General features: G+C 47.5%; 7 protein-coding genes across 7 annotated transcripts; 3 read left to right on the top strand and 4 right to left on the bottom strand.

Moving 5' to 3' along the window:
• Positions 1 to 93: 93 nt before the first annotated feature.
• Positions 94 to 849, top strand: ABOM_011641 (DsbA family oxidoreductase; the record flags this gene model as incomplete). The annotated part of the gene is made up of 2 exons (XM_022538769.1): positions 94 to 129; positions 202 to 849. 2 exons carry the CDS (start codon positions 94 to 96, stop codon positions 847 to 849), a joined length of 684 nt encoding a protein of 227 aa, XP_022383351.1.
• A 668-nt stretch (positions 850 to 1,517) lies between these two features.
• ABOM_011642 (6-phosphofructo-2-kinase PFK26) lies at positions 1,518 to 3,946 on the bottom strand (the record flags this gene model as incomplete). Its single annotated transcript, XM_022538770.1, has 3 exons — positions 1,518 to 2,947; positions 3,025 to 3,392; positions 3,690 to 3,946. 3 exons carry the CDS (start codon positions 3,944 to 3,946, stop codon positions 1,518 to 1,520), a joined length of 2,055 nt encoding a protein of 684 aa, XP_022383350.1.
• A 1,606-nt stretch (positions 3,947 to 5,552) lies between these two features.
• ABOM_011643 (uncharacterized protein) lies at positions 5,553 to 6,104 on the bottom strand (the record flags this gene model as incomplete). The annotated part of the gene is made up of 2 exons (XM_022538771.1): positions 5,553 to 5,954; positions 6,096 to 6,104. The coding sequence occupies 2 exons, from the start codon at positions 6,102 to 6,104 to the stop codon at positions 5,553 to 5,555; spliced, it is 411 nt and encodes a 136-aa protein (XP_022383349.1).
• An 837-nt stretch (positions 6,105 to 6,941) lies between these two features.
• Positions 6,942 to 8,715, top strand: ABOM_011644 (FMN-dependent alpha-hydroxy acid dehydrogenase; the record flags this gene model as incomplete). Its single annotated transcript, XM_022538772.1, has 5 exons — positions 6,942 to 6,969; positions 7,043 to 7,101; positions 7,182 to 8,427; positions 8,480 to 8,553; positions 8,629 to 8,715. The coding sequence occupies 5 exons, from the start codon at positions 6,942 to 6,944 to the stop codon at positions 8,713 to 8,715; spliced, it is 1,494 nt and encodes a 497-aa protein (XP_022383355.1).
• Positions 8,716 to 9,789: 1,074 nt separating this feature from the next.
• On the bottom strand, positions 9,790 to 11,086 carry ABOM_011645 (uncharacterized protein; the record flags this gene model as incomplete). The annotated part of the gene is made up of 3 exons (XM_022538773.1): positions 9,790 to 10,189; positions 10,283 to 10,791; positions 10,865 to 11,086. The coding sequence occupies 3 exons, from the start codon at positions 11,084 to 11,086 to the stop codon at positions 9,790 to 9,792; spliced, it is 1,131 nt and encodes a 376-aa protein (XP_022383354.1).
• Positions 11,087 to 12,032: 946 nt separating this feature from the next.
• Positions 12,033 to 12,772, bottom strand: ABOM_011646 (ankyrin repeat domain-containing protein; the record flags this gene model as incomplete). Its single annotated transcript, XM_022538774.1, has 2 exons — positions 12,033 to 12,152; positions 12,215 to 12,772. The coding sequence occupies 2 exons, from the start codon at positions 12,770 to 12,772 to the stop codon at positions 12,033 to 12,035; spliced, it is 678 nt and encodes a 225-aa protein (XP_022383353.1).
• A 1,686-nt stretch (positions 12,773 to 14,458) lies between these two features.
• On the top strand, positions 14,459 to 15,810 carry ABOM_011647 (RNA-DNA hybrid ribonuclease; the record flags this gene model as incomplete). Its single annotated transcript, XM_022538775.1, has 4 exons — positions 14,459 to 14,666; positions 14,727 to 14,858; positions 14,924 to 15,314; positions 15,381 to 15,810. The coding sequence occupies 4 exons, from the start codon at positions 14,459 to 14,461 to the stop codon at positions 15,808 to 15,810; spliced, it is 1,161 nt and encodes a 386-aa protein (XP_022383352.1).
• Positions 15,811 to 16,225: the final 415 nt, after the last annotated feature.

Consider the following 16,225-nt stretch of genomic DNA (forward strand, 5'->3'; position numbering starts at 1 on the left):
ACTACTACTACTACTACTACTACTACTACTACTACTACTACTACTACTACTACTACTACTACTACTACTACTACTACTACTACTACTACTACTATGACGAACTTTAACATCCAGATCATCTCGGACAGCGTTTGTCCAGTACGGACCCCCTTCTCTTCGTTTGTTTTTTCATACGCGACGTATATCTAACCTACCGCTTAGTGGTGCTACGTAGGCTTGCGCCGTCTTTCCCGCGCCATCGCAACCCATAAATCGGTTCATCCCGCTGATACATTCACTCTCACCTGGCATGCCTACTACCTGAGACCCGACAGCCCGCCTTACCCGGGCCGAGACAAGAGAGAGTACTATATAAGCCGGTTTGGCGAAGATGGGTTCTCTCAGATTTCTAGCAAACTCGGCGAGGTTGGACGACAAGAAGGGATAGCGTTCAAATTCTCCGGTAGGCTGGGGAACACACGGGATTCGCATCGGGTGATTTGGTATGCTGGGAAAAAGGAGAGGGAAGCTGACGCTTCCGCTGCTACTGAGCCGGGTGTAGTCGGTGGCTTGCAAACAAGGGTTGTCGAGAATCTTTTCAAGGCATACTTCGAGGAAGAGGGGAATATCACAGACCAGAAGATACTCCTGGAGGCTGCGGTTTTGGCCGGGCTGGATCGCGGTGAAATAGAGAGACTTTTGGAATCCGACGAGGGAGGGCAGGAAGTAGATTTAGAGGCAGCTCGAGCCCAGAGGCAATTGGTTACTGGTGTGCCCTATTACACGATCCAAGGGCGATATGCTATTGGGGGGGCCGAGGATCCCTCAGCATTTTTGCAGGCTTTTAAGCAGGCGAAGCAGAGCTCCTAGGCTAGAGTACCAGATAATGGTCGGGGAAATGCAATGAATAAGGATTATTGTTCAGTCATGCCCGATTCATAAGAAAGCCATTGATTGCATACCATCTAGGAATCGTGGGCCAAACGGAACTTACAGCAGACACGGGCGTAGAGAGCCTGTAGATCATGGTACCGCTCTCTGCTATTACATCCTTCTAAAATAACACAGGATCCGTGTTCTGCAAAAATGCTCCGTGGGAAATAACTTGACCTCAACGCCAACGCAATGCCACGCAAACAGATGAAATCACCATAAGCCACAAGAAAGCGAGTAAGGGATCCAGCCGTCATGGATACACCCCCCGAAGCGAGGTACAACAAAGACGACCGGACGATAAACAGAAAGAGGAAACAATTCCTTCTTACCTAACATTACATATGTTGGGTTGGTTACATAACAGGCTGCACGTATCAACCCCAGAGTAACCATAACACCAGCAGCGAATGTCACCTGATTAAGAATTGCACAAAGCGCACAATGACGGCCAGCGAACTGTAACACCATAGTCATAGCCAAAGTCAAATATTCATTTCATAAGCAAGTCATAACAATGCCAAGGATACGGCGGGGATCGGTGCAAGCTTCTAAAGATGAAGAGCACATCTCATCTCTATCCATAGTGGAAGTCATCGTACAATCTAATTGGCGCTGGTTTGGCGTAGTTCAAAATTGGGAATATAATCGAACCAGTCGGTATTGGGATTGTAGCGATATGCTTTGAACTCAACCCCGTATGGCTTGGGCTCAAGCATATACAACATCCCCAAAGGCACATCTAGGTCCGTCACCTCGTCGCATTTGAGGCCCTTGAAGTAAGCCAGAAGGACGCGTGCTACGGCTCGGTGAGTGACTAACAAAACATGATCGGTCATGCGTTCAACCTCGACAATCACTGTCCTAAGCCGGTTTATAACATCCAGATACCCTTCCCCTCCGGGTCCTGGATATCTGTAGTACAGCTTGTCGCGTTTGCGAGTCGCGTATTCGTCGGGAAATGTTTCACGAATTTCGTCATATGTCATGCCCTCCATCTTTCCCGCATGAAGCTCGTCGAGCATCTTCATTTGCTTGACATCATATTCATCCTCGTTGAAAGACTCGACCGTCGAAATCGCACGCTGCATCATAGAAGACCAAACACAGAAATTACGTGGCCGGTCACTAGGAATGTACGAAGGGTTGGGCGGAGTGCTATCACCCGGACGGGGCGGAAACTTCTGCATCATCTCTTTCTGTCTCTGGTTCAATTCCCACTCATTTCGCTGGTGATCGATGAACCGAGCAAGTGCTTTACCATAGCGATGGCCATTCTCACTGAGTTCTGAGTCACCGCCGATTCGACCTGCCTGGTTGTCCGTACTCTCGCCGTGCCTGGTAATCCATATTTGCCGCGGTGAGAGGTTGAAGTTCAACAGGTAGTAGACAACTTGAGATGAGAGAAAACCGTGAGTCTGATGCGACACAACTTTGCGACCCACGTCGATCATTCGGATATAAGCCATACTATGCCTTTCTTCGTATTCACCAAGAGGTACGTAGGATTTCTCGTATAGTTGAACACGTTTCTTGAAATCCTCCAATGCTTTCACTGGGTCCTGGCCCTTATAGTCCGGGCCTGACAATTTCAAGCGCATGTTGGCCTCCAGCAGCTCTTGATCTACACAGCTGCTCTCGAGGAATAAAATACCGAGCTCAGGACCAGCACGCTTGCGAATATGATCTACAACTGCTTTGCGGCGCTCCATCGTACTATTGGTGGCGTCAAGGATGCCAACACTGCCACCTCTGTCGAGGATATAGTCCAACAGTTCGTCTAAGGTGTCCAGGGCTACCTGCTCTCTAAGCTTCACGGCCAGCTGATTTTTGGGGTCGAAAAAGCTTGCAGACTGGTCAAGCGGCTCAGGGGACGCTTCTTGCATAGCCATTTTGTCTTCTGGTAGCGCATTAAATGGTGGCACAATAGTGATTCCATTTTGCCCCAGAGATGGGTCTTCCTCCTTACCGTTAACGAGGATCTTCGTGGGGACAATAGGGGGAGGAAGTGAGTTTTCGAGCTCGGGAGGGGAAGCTGTAGGCTCATGAGCCTCGGGGGCGACATTACGGCCTCAGAAGGGACCGTAGTCCTCCGGAGGTGGTTCACCGCACCAACGCTGACGCTCAATCGTCGTACCGAGTCGACAAGATCTTTCTGGATCGAACTTGTTCTATGATTCCTATGCCTTCCAGGAGGTGAGGGTGACTTGCCAGCGGCAACGCGACGACGTTCTCCTACGTTGAAAATCTCGGTGTCATGCTGCAGCCAGTTTAAGTAGCGAGCCAACTTCTTGGTCACATAACTTTTCCCTCGTGCAGGGAGGCCGACCATAACAATGACTAGCTTGGACCCAACATCACGTTGAGCAATCCGGCCATCAGGCGACACCTTGGATTTGGTAAGACCTGGAATATCAAGTGTGGTGGCACGAACCCGGCCAGGTGTGGAGGCGGTCGTCGTTGGTGTGTTATTAGCATTGCTGACGAGGACATTAGTCTCAAGATCCTTAAGCCGAAAGACCACCAAAGCATAAAAACAAAAAGACTAGTAAGGCATCAAACACCAAAACACCAAGAAGCACAGTAACAGACACACAAGATCGGCATACACAGCGGCATTTGACGTGAACCGCCCGGCCGATATGGCCCGGAGGAACAACTGCCGATCAAAAGCGAGGCAAATTTAAGGGCAATCTAAAATCCCCCGCGTTTGAGACTCAAAAGCTAGACAATAATAGACAACCAACGAGCGAACGAAAAAGAGAAAGGAAACATACAATTGTGGAGACGAAGGTGCGGTAGAAACCGGAGTGTCAGTTAGGGCGAACCCGACACCATCCTTGGATGCCTGTGAGCCTCTGTGGGCATCGGAATGCAGGTCATTTCCTAGCGCTCTTCCGACCAGCGTCTTTGCCGGAGGCATAAGATTCGCATCTTTCCCGATTCCGGGCCTAGAACTTCCATTTGACGAGACTCCGTCGGGGCCACCTGATACACGGTTTTGCGGAGAATCGGGCGTTGACGCGCTTGTCATGATCGCTGAGCGTGCAATATTGGTGTGTTGTTGAGACATCCCCGCCAGTGGCGCAGGGGATGCAGCCAATTTCAAAGCAATAGGTTGGACTTATCGCGACCGGGAACAGTTGTGGTAAGTTCGGGTCTTCACCCCCAGGGTACAAGTTGAAGTCCAAGACAGATGTAAATAATTCTTTGAATCAACCAATCTCCTGTTTAGAATTGGAGAGAGGTTCGAGGGTGAGGGGCGTAGACGGTTGAGAAAAAAAAATTAGGAGCGGAGCTGCCGGTGGGCGGCGGATGAGTCAAGAAGAGCAGCACTAGACGTCACTGTTTGGCTTCAAACTGCCTCAGCAACTACACCTTTTGTTGGTGACCAAAAAAAAGCCGCCCCAAAGGCGGGGAGGTTGAAAGAAAGAAAGAAACCAACCTGGCCCAAGAAACCAGAGTAATGGTTTTTGAGATAACAAAAGAATTCAGAAATGGCTATGACCTTTTCTTTTTCCACTTGTACCTAATCAGCAATCCAGAGGGAGACAAAGTGAAGATTATAGATCAGCATAGGACTCCTTATTTAATCAATGAATAATAAGGAAGAGAAAAATTGCAATAACATGAAGTGAATAAGGAAGAGAGCTACCTTAGGGCAGACTCAACATATATGATTCCAGCTTACAATCTATGAAGTCACTGGTGGGTTATCAGGACGGGCATACAAAGTGGTGGATCTCCGACGTGTTGATCTATGGAAACATGATGTCAGGAAGTTGTCCACCACGTAAATGTAACGGCCACACTGATTGTAAGTAATCATTTTCCCTCCCAATATGCCCAAAATAAATATTTCCCCCCTCCCCCCTCCAGGTTCTTGCCAGGAAGGTTGTTAGATCTTCACGTACTGCGTACATGAAATTAAAGTCAATTTATCTTGGCTCCAATGGTTCATGGAAACACGGAAAAACCGAAATGCTTGGCCTAGGCAAGGGTATTAAAGGGACTTTACTACACAGTACCATCAACATGAAGAGAAGGATTGGCCCACTAATCATGCTTATCCACTTTACATCAACTGAATCGCACTGTGTCTGAACCTCTGCAGTGTGCCGGAAACACTGAGGAGCCTCTACCATGTTTAACTGGTATTGTAGGCCGCAACCAGGTCTCCGCCAACAGGTCTTAACACTTCCCTGCGTTAAGCCCCTTCGGTCAATGTGTCTCTCCTTGCATCTGACTGTAGAGGCCGCTAAATCCACCATGGCCAACGTTGCATGTCAATATGGATGATCATAGCCACCTAAGTGTATAGAACATCTTGTGTCTTGTGTTACATTGTTGGAGGCATCCTCTGGGCTGCTCTCTGTGATATACGCAGCCTGTCGCATATAACCTTGGCAATTGGCATCGTCGCTATCAGCAGGGCGGTCTGATGACTTCCGCAAGGCTTGTTTCTCTTCGCCTTGAAAATTCACACAGTAGCGGATACTAATCAAACAAAGGGGTAGAAGGACAGCATTCCGCCGGGTTCTTGGCGCTTGGCAGTTACGCAGGTGCTATCACATTGCCCAAGATACGGAATATAATGAACCTGTTGGACTTATCACTCCTTTGAGCATTTGATACCCCACCTACTTATCCAGCCTGAGAGTGAGTGCGATCAGTGTAGCGTATGCGGCAACACTCAGAGCCGTCAGTACGACCACCGCGTTTCCGCTCGTTCGAAACTTATGTCGGTGGATGCCATCTTCTCCCACCTCCGAGAAAAACTGCCTATTCCCTTGTTGGCGGCGGAAGAGACCAATAATGAGCACACCAGTGCCGTAGATCGCGAAAAGAGCCCCTGTGCTGTAGAACTCACTAGTGAAAATCTTGAGCACAACGAGGGCAAACGAAAATTGTGATAATGCTGTCCGGACATAGGCTCCCTCAAATGTTCGCTGAGCTGCCCGCACTTCAACGATCTCATCGGTTGTTAGCGCAACCGTGCGAGCCCGGTGCATCCGTAGGCGATATCGATCAGCAGCACGACGCTGATACTAGTCAGACCGGAACATATTTGAAAAAATTAAACAAACAAATAAATAAAGTATTAAAAAATGGTGCAACATAGAATATGATGAGCAACATCGAAATAAAAGAAAGAGCACCGTAACTCAAGTCAGCAGACGCACCTCGAACATCGCGACGCGCTATTTATGCACGCTTCCTGTTCTTAAAGACTTGCTCTAACATAGCAATGCCATATAACTAGGCTAGGAGGATCCTTTGGGGAGACACGTTGAGTCCGCCTCGAGGAGTTAAGGTTGAAGCTTTTGCTCCAAGAACCTGATGGAAGTTGGCTTCCGAAGGAGAAGAGTTTTGCGCGGGGAGACCTCAGATAAAGCTATACCCAGAGTAGATGCACGTGCGGGGAGCAGCTGATCAATTGAATTGATGAGGGAAGGACCCAACTACTAGACTACTACTACATAGAACTTGAATACCGACATTTCCAGATACGGAGCATACTCTTTCGCGATTGAACAATATATGTTGTTTCTACCAGAACGCAAGATAGAACGTTATAACTCGTTGGAACTCCGAAACCATTTATCCACCAATAATCGCGCGATGTTCTCTAATCCGTAAGAAATAGCGGGCCCGTCCCAAGGTCGGCTATCAAGTTTACCAAATGTAGCAATCTCAATGGCCGCAGTCCATACTGATTGTCCACTCCCTCCTCCTCCTACTACTGGGTCTTGCTTCCCCACACAGCTCCTGGTCGGAGTCAAGTCCGATAAGCCTATTTATGCACGCTCGGTCATTGAATGGGGCTGACAACAAGTAGCCTGTTGCCGAAGTCTAGGTCGGTCGGGTACATGACTTAGGAGTCCCGTTACTGAAGGGCATCCTTTCATTTTCTTCTTCTTCTTCCCCCTTTCGCTGCTCTACCTCTCATACCTATCTTTATCCAGCCCTTACCACATCCCCATTCCACGAACCAATTGTGAAGACACAATCGTGCTTGGTTCCGCGAAATGGCCAAAGTGTTCGATGCGGCGGAAGGTATATTGTCTCTCTTCTACTCTAGCCTGAATTGTTGCCAGGCCGATATGCTAATTGGTAACCAATCGCTCAGTCGCGAAACATAATACCCCAGACAGTTGCTGGGTGATTTTATATGGGAAAGTGTACGATGTACGACTCCATCTAAGAAATAAAGCTTCATTTTGCACATGTTATACCTCAAACTAATTCAGTATAACATGTTGTCATAGGTCACCGACTTCCTCTCCGAGCACCCCGGTGGTTCCAAAATCATTCTGAAGCTCGCTGGAAAGGATGCCACCGAAGAATACGACCCCATCCACCCCCCGGGCATATTAGAAGAAAACTTGAAGCCAGAAGCGATGCTTGGAACTGTCAACCCAGATACACTTCTGAAGGTGCAGGCAGAGCCAGTACCCTCAAGCGAGGAGAAGGAGGGTCCACCCTTAATGGAGTCTCTCCTCAATATGGATGACATCGAAAAGGTGGCTACTAAGAACGTGAGCAAGAAGGCGTGGGCCTACTACTATTCTGCCTCTGATGATAAAATCTCCAAACATTTCAACACGGAAGTTTACCGCTCAATTCTCTTACGGCCCCGGGTTTTCATTGATTGCACACAATGCGACCTGGATACTACGTTGTTGGGGCATAAGCTAGGAATGCCAATTTATGTGTCCCCTGCCGCGATGGCTCGATTGGGCCATCCGGCCGGTGAGGCAGGTATCGCCGAAGCTTGCCGCAGCTTTGGAGCCATGCAGGTTATCTCAAACAACGCATCTATGACACCGGAGCAAATTGTAAAAGATGCAGCTCCCGACCAAGTATTTGGATGGCAGATCTATGTTCAAATTGATCGCAGGAAGAGCGAAGCGATGTTGGCACGGATAAACAAACTCAAGCAAATCAAGTTCATTGTTCTGACCCTGGATGCCCCAGTGCCAGGCAAAAGAGAAGATGACGAGCGGGGAAATGCTGTCGGAGCATCAGCGCCGGTTCCAAGCGCGGCGAAGGCAGCAGATAGTGCTGAAGATGAAACCTCTCGGATCAATCAATCATCTGGCGGTGTTGGAAAGCAGCTCTTCGCTGGAACAGATCCCTCACTGACCTGGAAAGAAACTTTGCCATGGTTGGCTGAACGTACTAACTTGCCAATTGTACTAAAGGGCCTGCAAACTCATGAGGACGCCTATATTGCCTCTCTCCATACACCTCAAGTCAAAGGCATTATTCTTTCGAATCACGGTGGTCGTGCCCTCGACACTGCTCCCCCAGCAGTGCATACATTGATGGAAATCAGAAAATATTGCCCAGAAGTATTCGATAGATTGGAAGTTTGGGTTGACGGTGGCATCCGGCGCGGTACAGATGTTGTAAAAGCGCTATGCTTGGGGGCGAAGGCCGTGGGGATCGGGCGACCTGCCCTGTGGGGCCTGGGGGCTGGCGGTGTCGAGGGTGTTAAGCGAACTCTGCAGAGTATGTTTGGGAACCCTGATATTCGAGAAACAAACGACTGACTGGGGCTTAGTACTGGCGGACGAGAGCAAGACATGCATGCGGTTACTTGGTGTAGAATCTGTGGATAAGCTGGGCCCCCAACATGTAAGACTCCTTCGTTACTGTCTCAATGATAGCGAGGTTCCCCATCAAACATACTCCGATGCTTACACTATATAGATCAATACCCGTCTTCTTGAGCAACAGATTTATAATGGTCCATCAGGCCTCGGATCCATACGGAGCGTTTTCCAAGCGAAATTATAGATGACATGGACACTGGTGTATGAGTGGTGTTATAATGCGCTGTTTCCTCGCTCTTATTGGAGAAGTCGCTTGTTTGCACAGCTCTACGGCATATATCATACACTTTAAATCATACAGAACATGTTCAAAAAGAGGTCATTCGACTGTTGGATTTGCGTGGTCTGAGCAAAAAGGAAAAACTGGAGAACAGTGCCCGGTAATGCATATACATGAATAGCGTAACTGTAGGCGATTGAAGGCACTCTTAGCCTGTGAAGCGATCAAAATGTCAGATCGCTCTCTTCAACTCTTCCATCTCGTTCGATCTCTTAAGGTGTTCCATATGTGACTCTAGCTTATAGTTCAAGGACCAACTACTCTTCCTCTCCATCCTGTCACGAATCAGTGTTTTCAAAACTATATGTCTTCCCACCCCACCAAATCCGTGAAGAACATATCCACACTCAAGCTGCTACTGTCGGAACAATACAACTGAGCTTGCCGCCAGCTTCCTCAATAGAGAGCCGGCAATTCTTTCAACGATCACGTTGTGTATAGCAGACATTGATTTAAGCCTCTTACAGATGAATAGCACGACTGCCGATAAACTGTCCTACGCCGGGCCATTGGATCATCTATCATCAAAGTCTCATGACTGCCACTCAAGGCAATTCTGACCGAAGCATCGGGGCTCACATATGTCCCAGGCGTTGCAAGGGTGTTGTATCATTCCATGGTTGGGTTCCTAACTTAGCATATAGGACCCTTTCGCGCCTTTGACGCGTTGGACGGGTTCTCAGTTCCGGCGTTGCTGTCCCCGGCTGAACGACCTGCATGTCTCCTCGCGAGTCTGCTCGATAGAATGGGTCAATTTTGAGCCTTGACCCGGTAATGGCCATCATTTCGGATGAAAATTGACAGCTCACGGATCGGGGACTGGATACTCGCCCAGCGGGAGAATATGTAGTAATACCCATGCTGTGAGATAGTTTGACTGACATATACCTCCTAAAGCTAAGTCGTAGGTAAAGGACTATATCTACATAGTGTTCCTATTTTTACTATCAGTAGGAGATAGCAAACAATAGAGTTTCTCTACTTCTTGAACAAACACTCCCACACCGTTCCTTTGAACCAACTCTTATCTTTCTCCCAGGCTTTGACAATCAGATCCTTCCCAAGCCTCACAACATCAGCAATCTGCTCGTCTGTTCCCCATCCAGGGACCGTACTGCCAAAGAAGATCAAATGGGTCCCGACGTGGATTAACGTCCGGAACGCCATTTCTTCACTCAAAGCAGGATACCCTTCCGTGATGCCCTGAATGATCCACACTCCAGCATCGACATCTTTGTAGTGCTTAAGCTCGTACAACTCTGCGATCATTTGGCCCAGGTCAAGAGCCCGAGTACCGCACTGAGCAAGTTCCCAGTCGATGATGAATAGGGGGGTATTAGAGCACTTTGTGTCCAGTGAAGTTTTCGGAAGTATGATGCTGAGATCATTAGTAACCCCACTTCTCCTGTTTAACCTGGTGGGATAAAATAAAGGGGGGGGGGGGGGGGGAGAAAGACAGACTGGCACTTACTTCCCCGACCAGAAATCCCCATGGATCACTCCAAACCCCTCTCCATCTTTCCTACCCAACTCACTCCTCGCCATATCCCTGACCTTCTCGAAAACGCCTCGGCTGCCCTCCAAGATTTCAGGGTACTTGCTGACCATGTTTACCAAACTATCATAGTTTATGCTGAACTTTAAATCCTGGAAGAAGTGGTTTTGCTCTAACTCTAGGGTCACATCGGTCTGCGCCGACTCCTTGGCCCATGAATGAAAAGAACTCAGCCAGTGCCCCAATGCCCGACCAAGAGACACCGCCCATTCATGGGGTACGGATCGAGCCGAGCTGGGCGAGACGAAAAATGATTTTAGATCTACGGAATCAGGAAGATCCTCCATAACTTGGGTGTTGGTGAGCGGGTTGAATGAGTATATATGGGGTGTTTTTGCCGTGAATTGGCTGGCTGTGTCATCATCGTTCGTAATTTTCGAGCTGGGGAGGTTATTAAGTGATGTCAAAATGGATTTTTCGATGAGCTGGATGTTAAAGCATCAGCCAGGGTTGTCCGTCTCACTTCGCATAATCGTGTAGTAGGGCAGGAGCAATTACACAACGTTCGGCAGATAATTTAAATTCGCGATTTGACGCTATATAGTCCTCTGTATGCTTGATGACGACGGTTGTAGTTCCATCTGGAAGTGGATGAAGCAGAGTGCCACGAAAGACAAAGTTGGCGGTCCCGCCGCTTAATGGCTCCACAGATGAGCATGCATATGGAGTCGTGGAAAGCTCCGATAGTATTGCATCTGGTGAGATTTCGCTGTCGGTCATGATGGCGTATATCCAAACAGACAAAAGAATGAGGACGCCTTCAACCCGAGGGATGTACTGAATATCTTTGAATGGGTCTATAGGGCCGTCAAGGGAAGAAGAGAAGAAGTAGAAACCGGGATAACTTGGTTATATACTACAAAGGTAACTAGTGGAGATCTCCCCTAATAGAAATTACGCACGATTCAGTCTCCACTTTTGAGGCCGCTATGGTGCCTTCAATACGAGGCATCAATGACTCACGAAGCATCGTCCCCAGTCGGCGTCCCGATTTGGCAGTAATGCTTGCATGTTTCGTCATCCGTAAGAACAATCGCTATCCATCATCATAGGTAATGGCTTCCATTTTCGAATCCGTCAGAGCTTCCGGGCTAAGTGCTCATGACACAGGTCTTGAAAAGGCTAACTCATCAGGGCAGTAATTTGATGGTGCCATACTAACTGTCCCAGGGTAAAACGATGCAGCTTCCCAATTAAATAAATGCCAGGCACTAGTAATGCATCATTTCCCCAATATCATCCCAAGAATCGGATTTACATAAGCGAATAAGGATGATTTAATTTCTCTCTCTTCTTCCCCTTCCCCCCCCCCTCTTTAATCTTAGGGTGAGATTGTAAGAAAGGGGTTTCAAAGACTCGCTTTTTGTACAGTATGACCAAATCATAGGCGAAGGGTCCAACGACCAAATTATCAACGTTGCTCTTCCTCTAGAGTCATATTGTATCCCGTAATTATACATATCAATTATTTTGTCAAATACCGCTCAAGCGCAGTAGGTCTGCAGTCCTATCTTCAGTGGTGAAGATGCCTGGAAGAGGTTCAGCAGCCAATTTCTTGATATCAGTCCGAATTATAACATGGCCGCATGATAGGTCCAACAAGGCTTTTGCTACAGTATCCCGCCTCCAGCTGAAGAGCTGATTAAAGCCACGAATTAATTAACAACTATTTATCGTTCTCAGGAGATGCGTCAAAGTCGGATGAGTTAGGGTCATTCAGGAAACCAGAAAAGAACTTGTCGGTGTCCTCAGTCGTCTCCAAGTACGAACTTGAAAGCATATGTGCCTGATTCAAAGTTAGTGTTGACCAGGTTCTGAGATATTTGATCTTCATCTTAGACCTCATACCTCGACGCCTCTCAACATGTTGCGACGTTCAATGTCAGCAATATCACGAATCGTATCAGCTACTTCTCTATTGTCCAGAAACATGGCAACATGAAAAAACGTATCCTCTAAAGGAGAGATAGAAAGACCTGGGCCATATTTGACCAGAGCATTGATGACAAAGGTCGTTCCAATATAGCACGCCATGAAGAAAACACCACGGAACAACACCTCGTCCTGAAGCTGGTCATTAAGACCCATTTCCAGCAAAGCTCGTACAACAGTCGACCTACCCTGACGGATAGCGTACATGAGCTCTAGCATTCCGGTCTCTCGGATATTCACATGTGCCAAAAGACGTTTAACAACGCGCACTCGGTTCAGCAATTCAGCTATGTCAAGCGCAGAATAACCAGCGTGGCTAACGGCATCGCGATTTGCTCCCATCGCAAGCAATTCAGTGACCCGCTCAGCATCATCCAGTAAGCATGCAATGTGTAGCTCGCGCGTAATATTGAAGGATATCCGTGCTGGGCGATGTGGATAGGAGTAAGTAGGTTCTGCAGTAGTGTCATTCATTCTATCCACGGCTTTCTCAGTCAATGCGTCTAGACAATCCTGTTAGTTTGCAGTGTCTTTCGTGTGATTTTGTATATCCCCACTAGACTAATCATCTCTGGGGGCAACCGTATAAGTTAGTTAGGGATACTCTCTGAGGCACGTATCCCTAATACCCCTACTCGATATTAGGATAAATAGATGAAGAGAGCCGCACGTTACCAGTGATGTATGTGGAGAATGTTGTCAGCTGTTGAGGACTAGGAGGTTGCCATTTTAGGGAAAGATCAAAAAGTGTTTTAATGATGCAATCGGAGGCTGGTATCAAACGATTCTTATGGCTGTGGTTACTGAGTGCTCACTTTTATTCACTCATTCACTGATGCACCTCTCCCTTCCTCTTCAGTTACACCTAATGTTGAGAAGAATAGTAGCTTACGATACAACTGTCAATTGGCGCAGAAGAGTTTGTTTGAAAACACCTCTGTCTTTATGTCAGTGCTAAGAGTTCTGATAAAGCAGGGTAAACCATACACCAGGTAATATGCGCACGATCCTAGGCAGGGAGAATAACATAGAGAAACTCAGCAGGTAACGCTGAGCTAGACATGTGCCATTTTCTATATTCTCTGTTGACCTGGAACTGAATTGGGTGTTATATGTGCAGATACTGCAGTGCACACCTGAGCTATGCAGAGTAGGATAAGTTTCTTTCACTTTAGGTAGCTTACTTATATTCACAGAATCTCTGTTCTTCATAATTAATGTGTCTGAATGACTGCTGCTTAGCTAAGTTATGCTGTAGTGTATGCTCACAGTTGATTATAGGCTTTAAACACCCTATAGTAGAACATCTCTGCACGTATCAACCTTGGATAATGTTTTCTAAACTGGGGAATAACTGTATAGGTCGCGGCTATAGCAGCTGCAGTTAGGAATGAATGGCGAGGAGATCAGGCTCGGAACAAAATCTGGTCTATTTGGCTCTCTAAGATGTTTGAAGAGCTAGGATTACGAGGCTATACATTGTGGTGTAATAGGGAAAGCAATGAGCAAGTACATATATATATATGTATGTGTGTATTTTTCAGATACTCAACCACTAATGGCTACGAACGAACAGAGCTGGAAGGTTACGCTGCAGTTGGGTTGACTTAAGAATGATTTAAATTTGGAAATTAAATGCTTAATTTAACAAACTGAACAGACAGGAACTAAGAGGGGCATTTTATGAACCCAAAGGAAAAAGAAAGAGACTAAAAGCTGGCAGAGACATGCAAAACTATATATATATTTATATTTATTTATGGTTTCCCCCCTCTTCTCTTCACCCCCTCCTCTCTTGTCTCGGCGATCAACCCTCCTTCCCCAATGCCCACACCACTTCCTAACCCCAACAACGTCAGAGTCTCAGCTTGTCCAAGCCCACAAGACTGTCTAGGGTTCACTCAAGTTTAAAGTTAATTCACATATCCTTTCAATACGGGCTCCACTTGGGCTTGCCTGGTAGCTCCGAACTTGGGGCATTCAAGTTCAATTTGGAGCTGCAGGCCGAGAATTTACATTCTTACTTTTAATTCCACCGACTCACGAAGCTTGACAACGCTGCCAAGAATATTTTATTCACATTTAGCTCCTCCGTCTGGACCAACACACCCCCTATTCCGAAAAACCTCCCTTCCAACTCCCGCTAGCCGGCGCAACGTGATGACGAACACCACTCCGTCTCCTCCTCCCGGTCCTGCCACAAAACCATCTCCGAGCATACAATCGACTCCGACATCCACAGCTGGTACCAAGCGCAAGCGGGGATCCGCAGGGAAATATTACGCGGTCAAGGCGGGATATCAGCCTGGAGTCTACTATGCATGGAATGACTGCTTGACCCAGGTAACTGGGTACAAAGGTGCAGTGTGTAAGGGCCTCTATAGCGCGTTGATATGATATGCAGGTCCTCGACTAACGGAGGCTTCAGTTCAAGCATTCCCGACTCTAGAAGAGGCAAATGCTTTCCTTACGGGCTCAAAACTTCCGTCGGCGCCGGGTGCCACTACTTCCGGTACAGAACCTACTCGATTTTACGGCATCCAGCGTGGACGAGTACCCGGTGTTTATACTGATTGGGCAAAAGCTCAGGAGCAAATCAAGGGATTTGCACGACCGCGTTATAAGAAGTTTTCGACAAAGGAGGAGGCCGAAGCTTCGTGAAAGTGGGTCAATCCAATGGTGCTTTGTTCGCTGGGAACACCTCAGAAATACAGAAGCTCCCTGGAGCGCCCGGCATATTGAGTGACATACCGAAAGACGAGCAAGGCTCTCCTATAGAGCCAGGCGATGGACCATTGCCGCCTGGGGCAGAGGATGGGTTCGACCCAAACGTACTTTTGGACCCAAAAACAGGAAAGGTGGTCTATAAAACGAAGGAGCAGAAAATTACAACAAAGACGAAGGCAACTGGTCCTCCTGGGATGTTGCGAATTTATACGGATGGTAGCTCGCTGAACAATGGCAGAGCGCTTGCGTCGGCGGGAGTTGGCGTTTATTTCGGACCCGGAGACAACAGGTTTGTTACTCTTTCTTCTCCACCATGTCCATTGGTTGTCACCTTACTGACGCTGCTTTTCCCCAGCAGAAATGTCTCGGAGCCCCTTAAAGGTAACCGTCAGACGAATCAGCGTGCAGAGCTGACAGCCATCCTTCGAGCCCTTGACATAGCTCCACGTCATCGAGATGTGACGATCTTCACAGATAGCCAGTATGCGATAAAATGTGTGACGGTGTGGTATGCCAAATGGCAGCGCAATAAGTGGCTTACGTCGGAGAACAAACCGGTTGAGAACAAGGACTTAGTCGAATCGATTCGTGTCAAAATCGAGGAGCGGGATGAGCTTAAAGTTAAAACACTATTCGAGTGGGTTAAGGGGCATAATTCTGATCCGGGAAATGAGGCAGCTGACCGTCTGGCTGTTAATGGAGCGCAACGGGGGGTATCTGAAAAGGCAGCAGCTCTGGAAGCGATCAAGAATACCCCCGATGAAGTATTTGACGATGATATCTAAACACAAGGCATCAGGTCTTGTCATCTACACTTTGTTTCTTGCCCTATGCTTCGCCACCTTGTTTCTCATCACTCTTCTGGCTGTCATACGATGATGACTATTATGCTTTGTTGACTGTCCTTAAGGAGTCAGAGCTTTGTTTATCTTGTGTCTTTACGAAAGTGGTCTGGGAACTGATACGCCACCATGATGATATCCTGAGATGGAAATACATAATCAAATTCAATGAGAGGAATAAAAAATAGAAACAGATTTAATCCCATGAATCTCACGTACGACCACTAGTAGTACTTAAGGGAATTTAATGCTTGACTGCAAGCTCCAGCCTGATCGACTTCCCATTAGGGGAAAGTCGAGGAAGTCACAAGAACAAGCCCCGGCAGCGATCGTCCTTAGATCTTTTTTTTTTTTAATA

The sequence above is a fragment of the Aspergillus bombycis genome (assembly GCF_001792695.1).
Source record: "Aspergillus bombycis strain NRRL26010 chromosome Unknown contig00188, whole genome shotgun sequence".
Taxonomy (NCBI): domain Eukaryota; kingdom Fungi; phylum Ascomycota; class Eurotiomycetes; order Eurotiales; family Aspergillaceae; genus Aspergillus; species Aspergillus bombycis.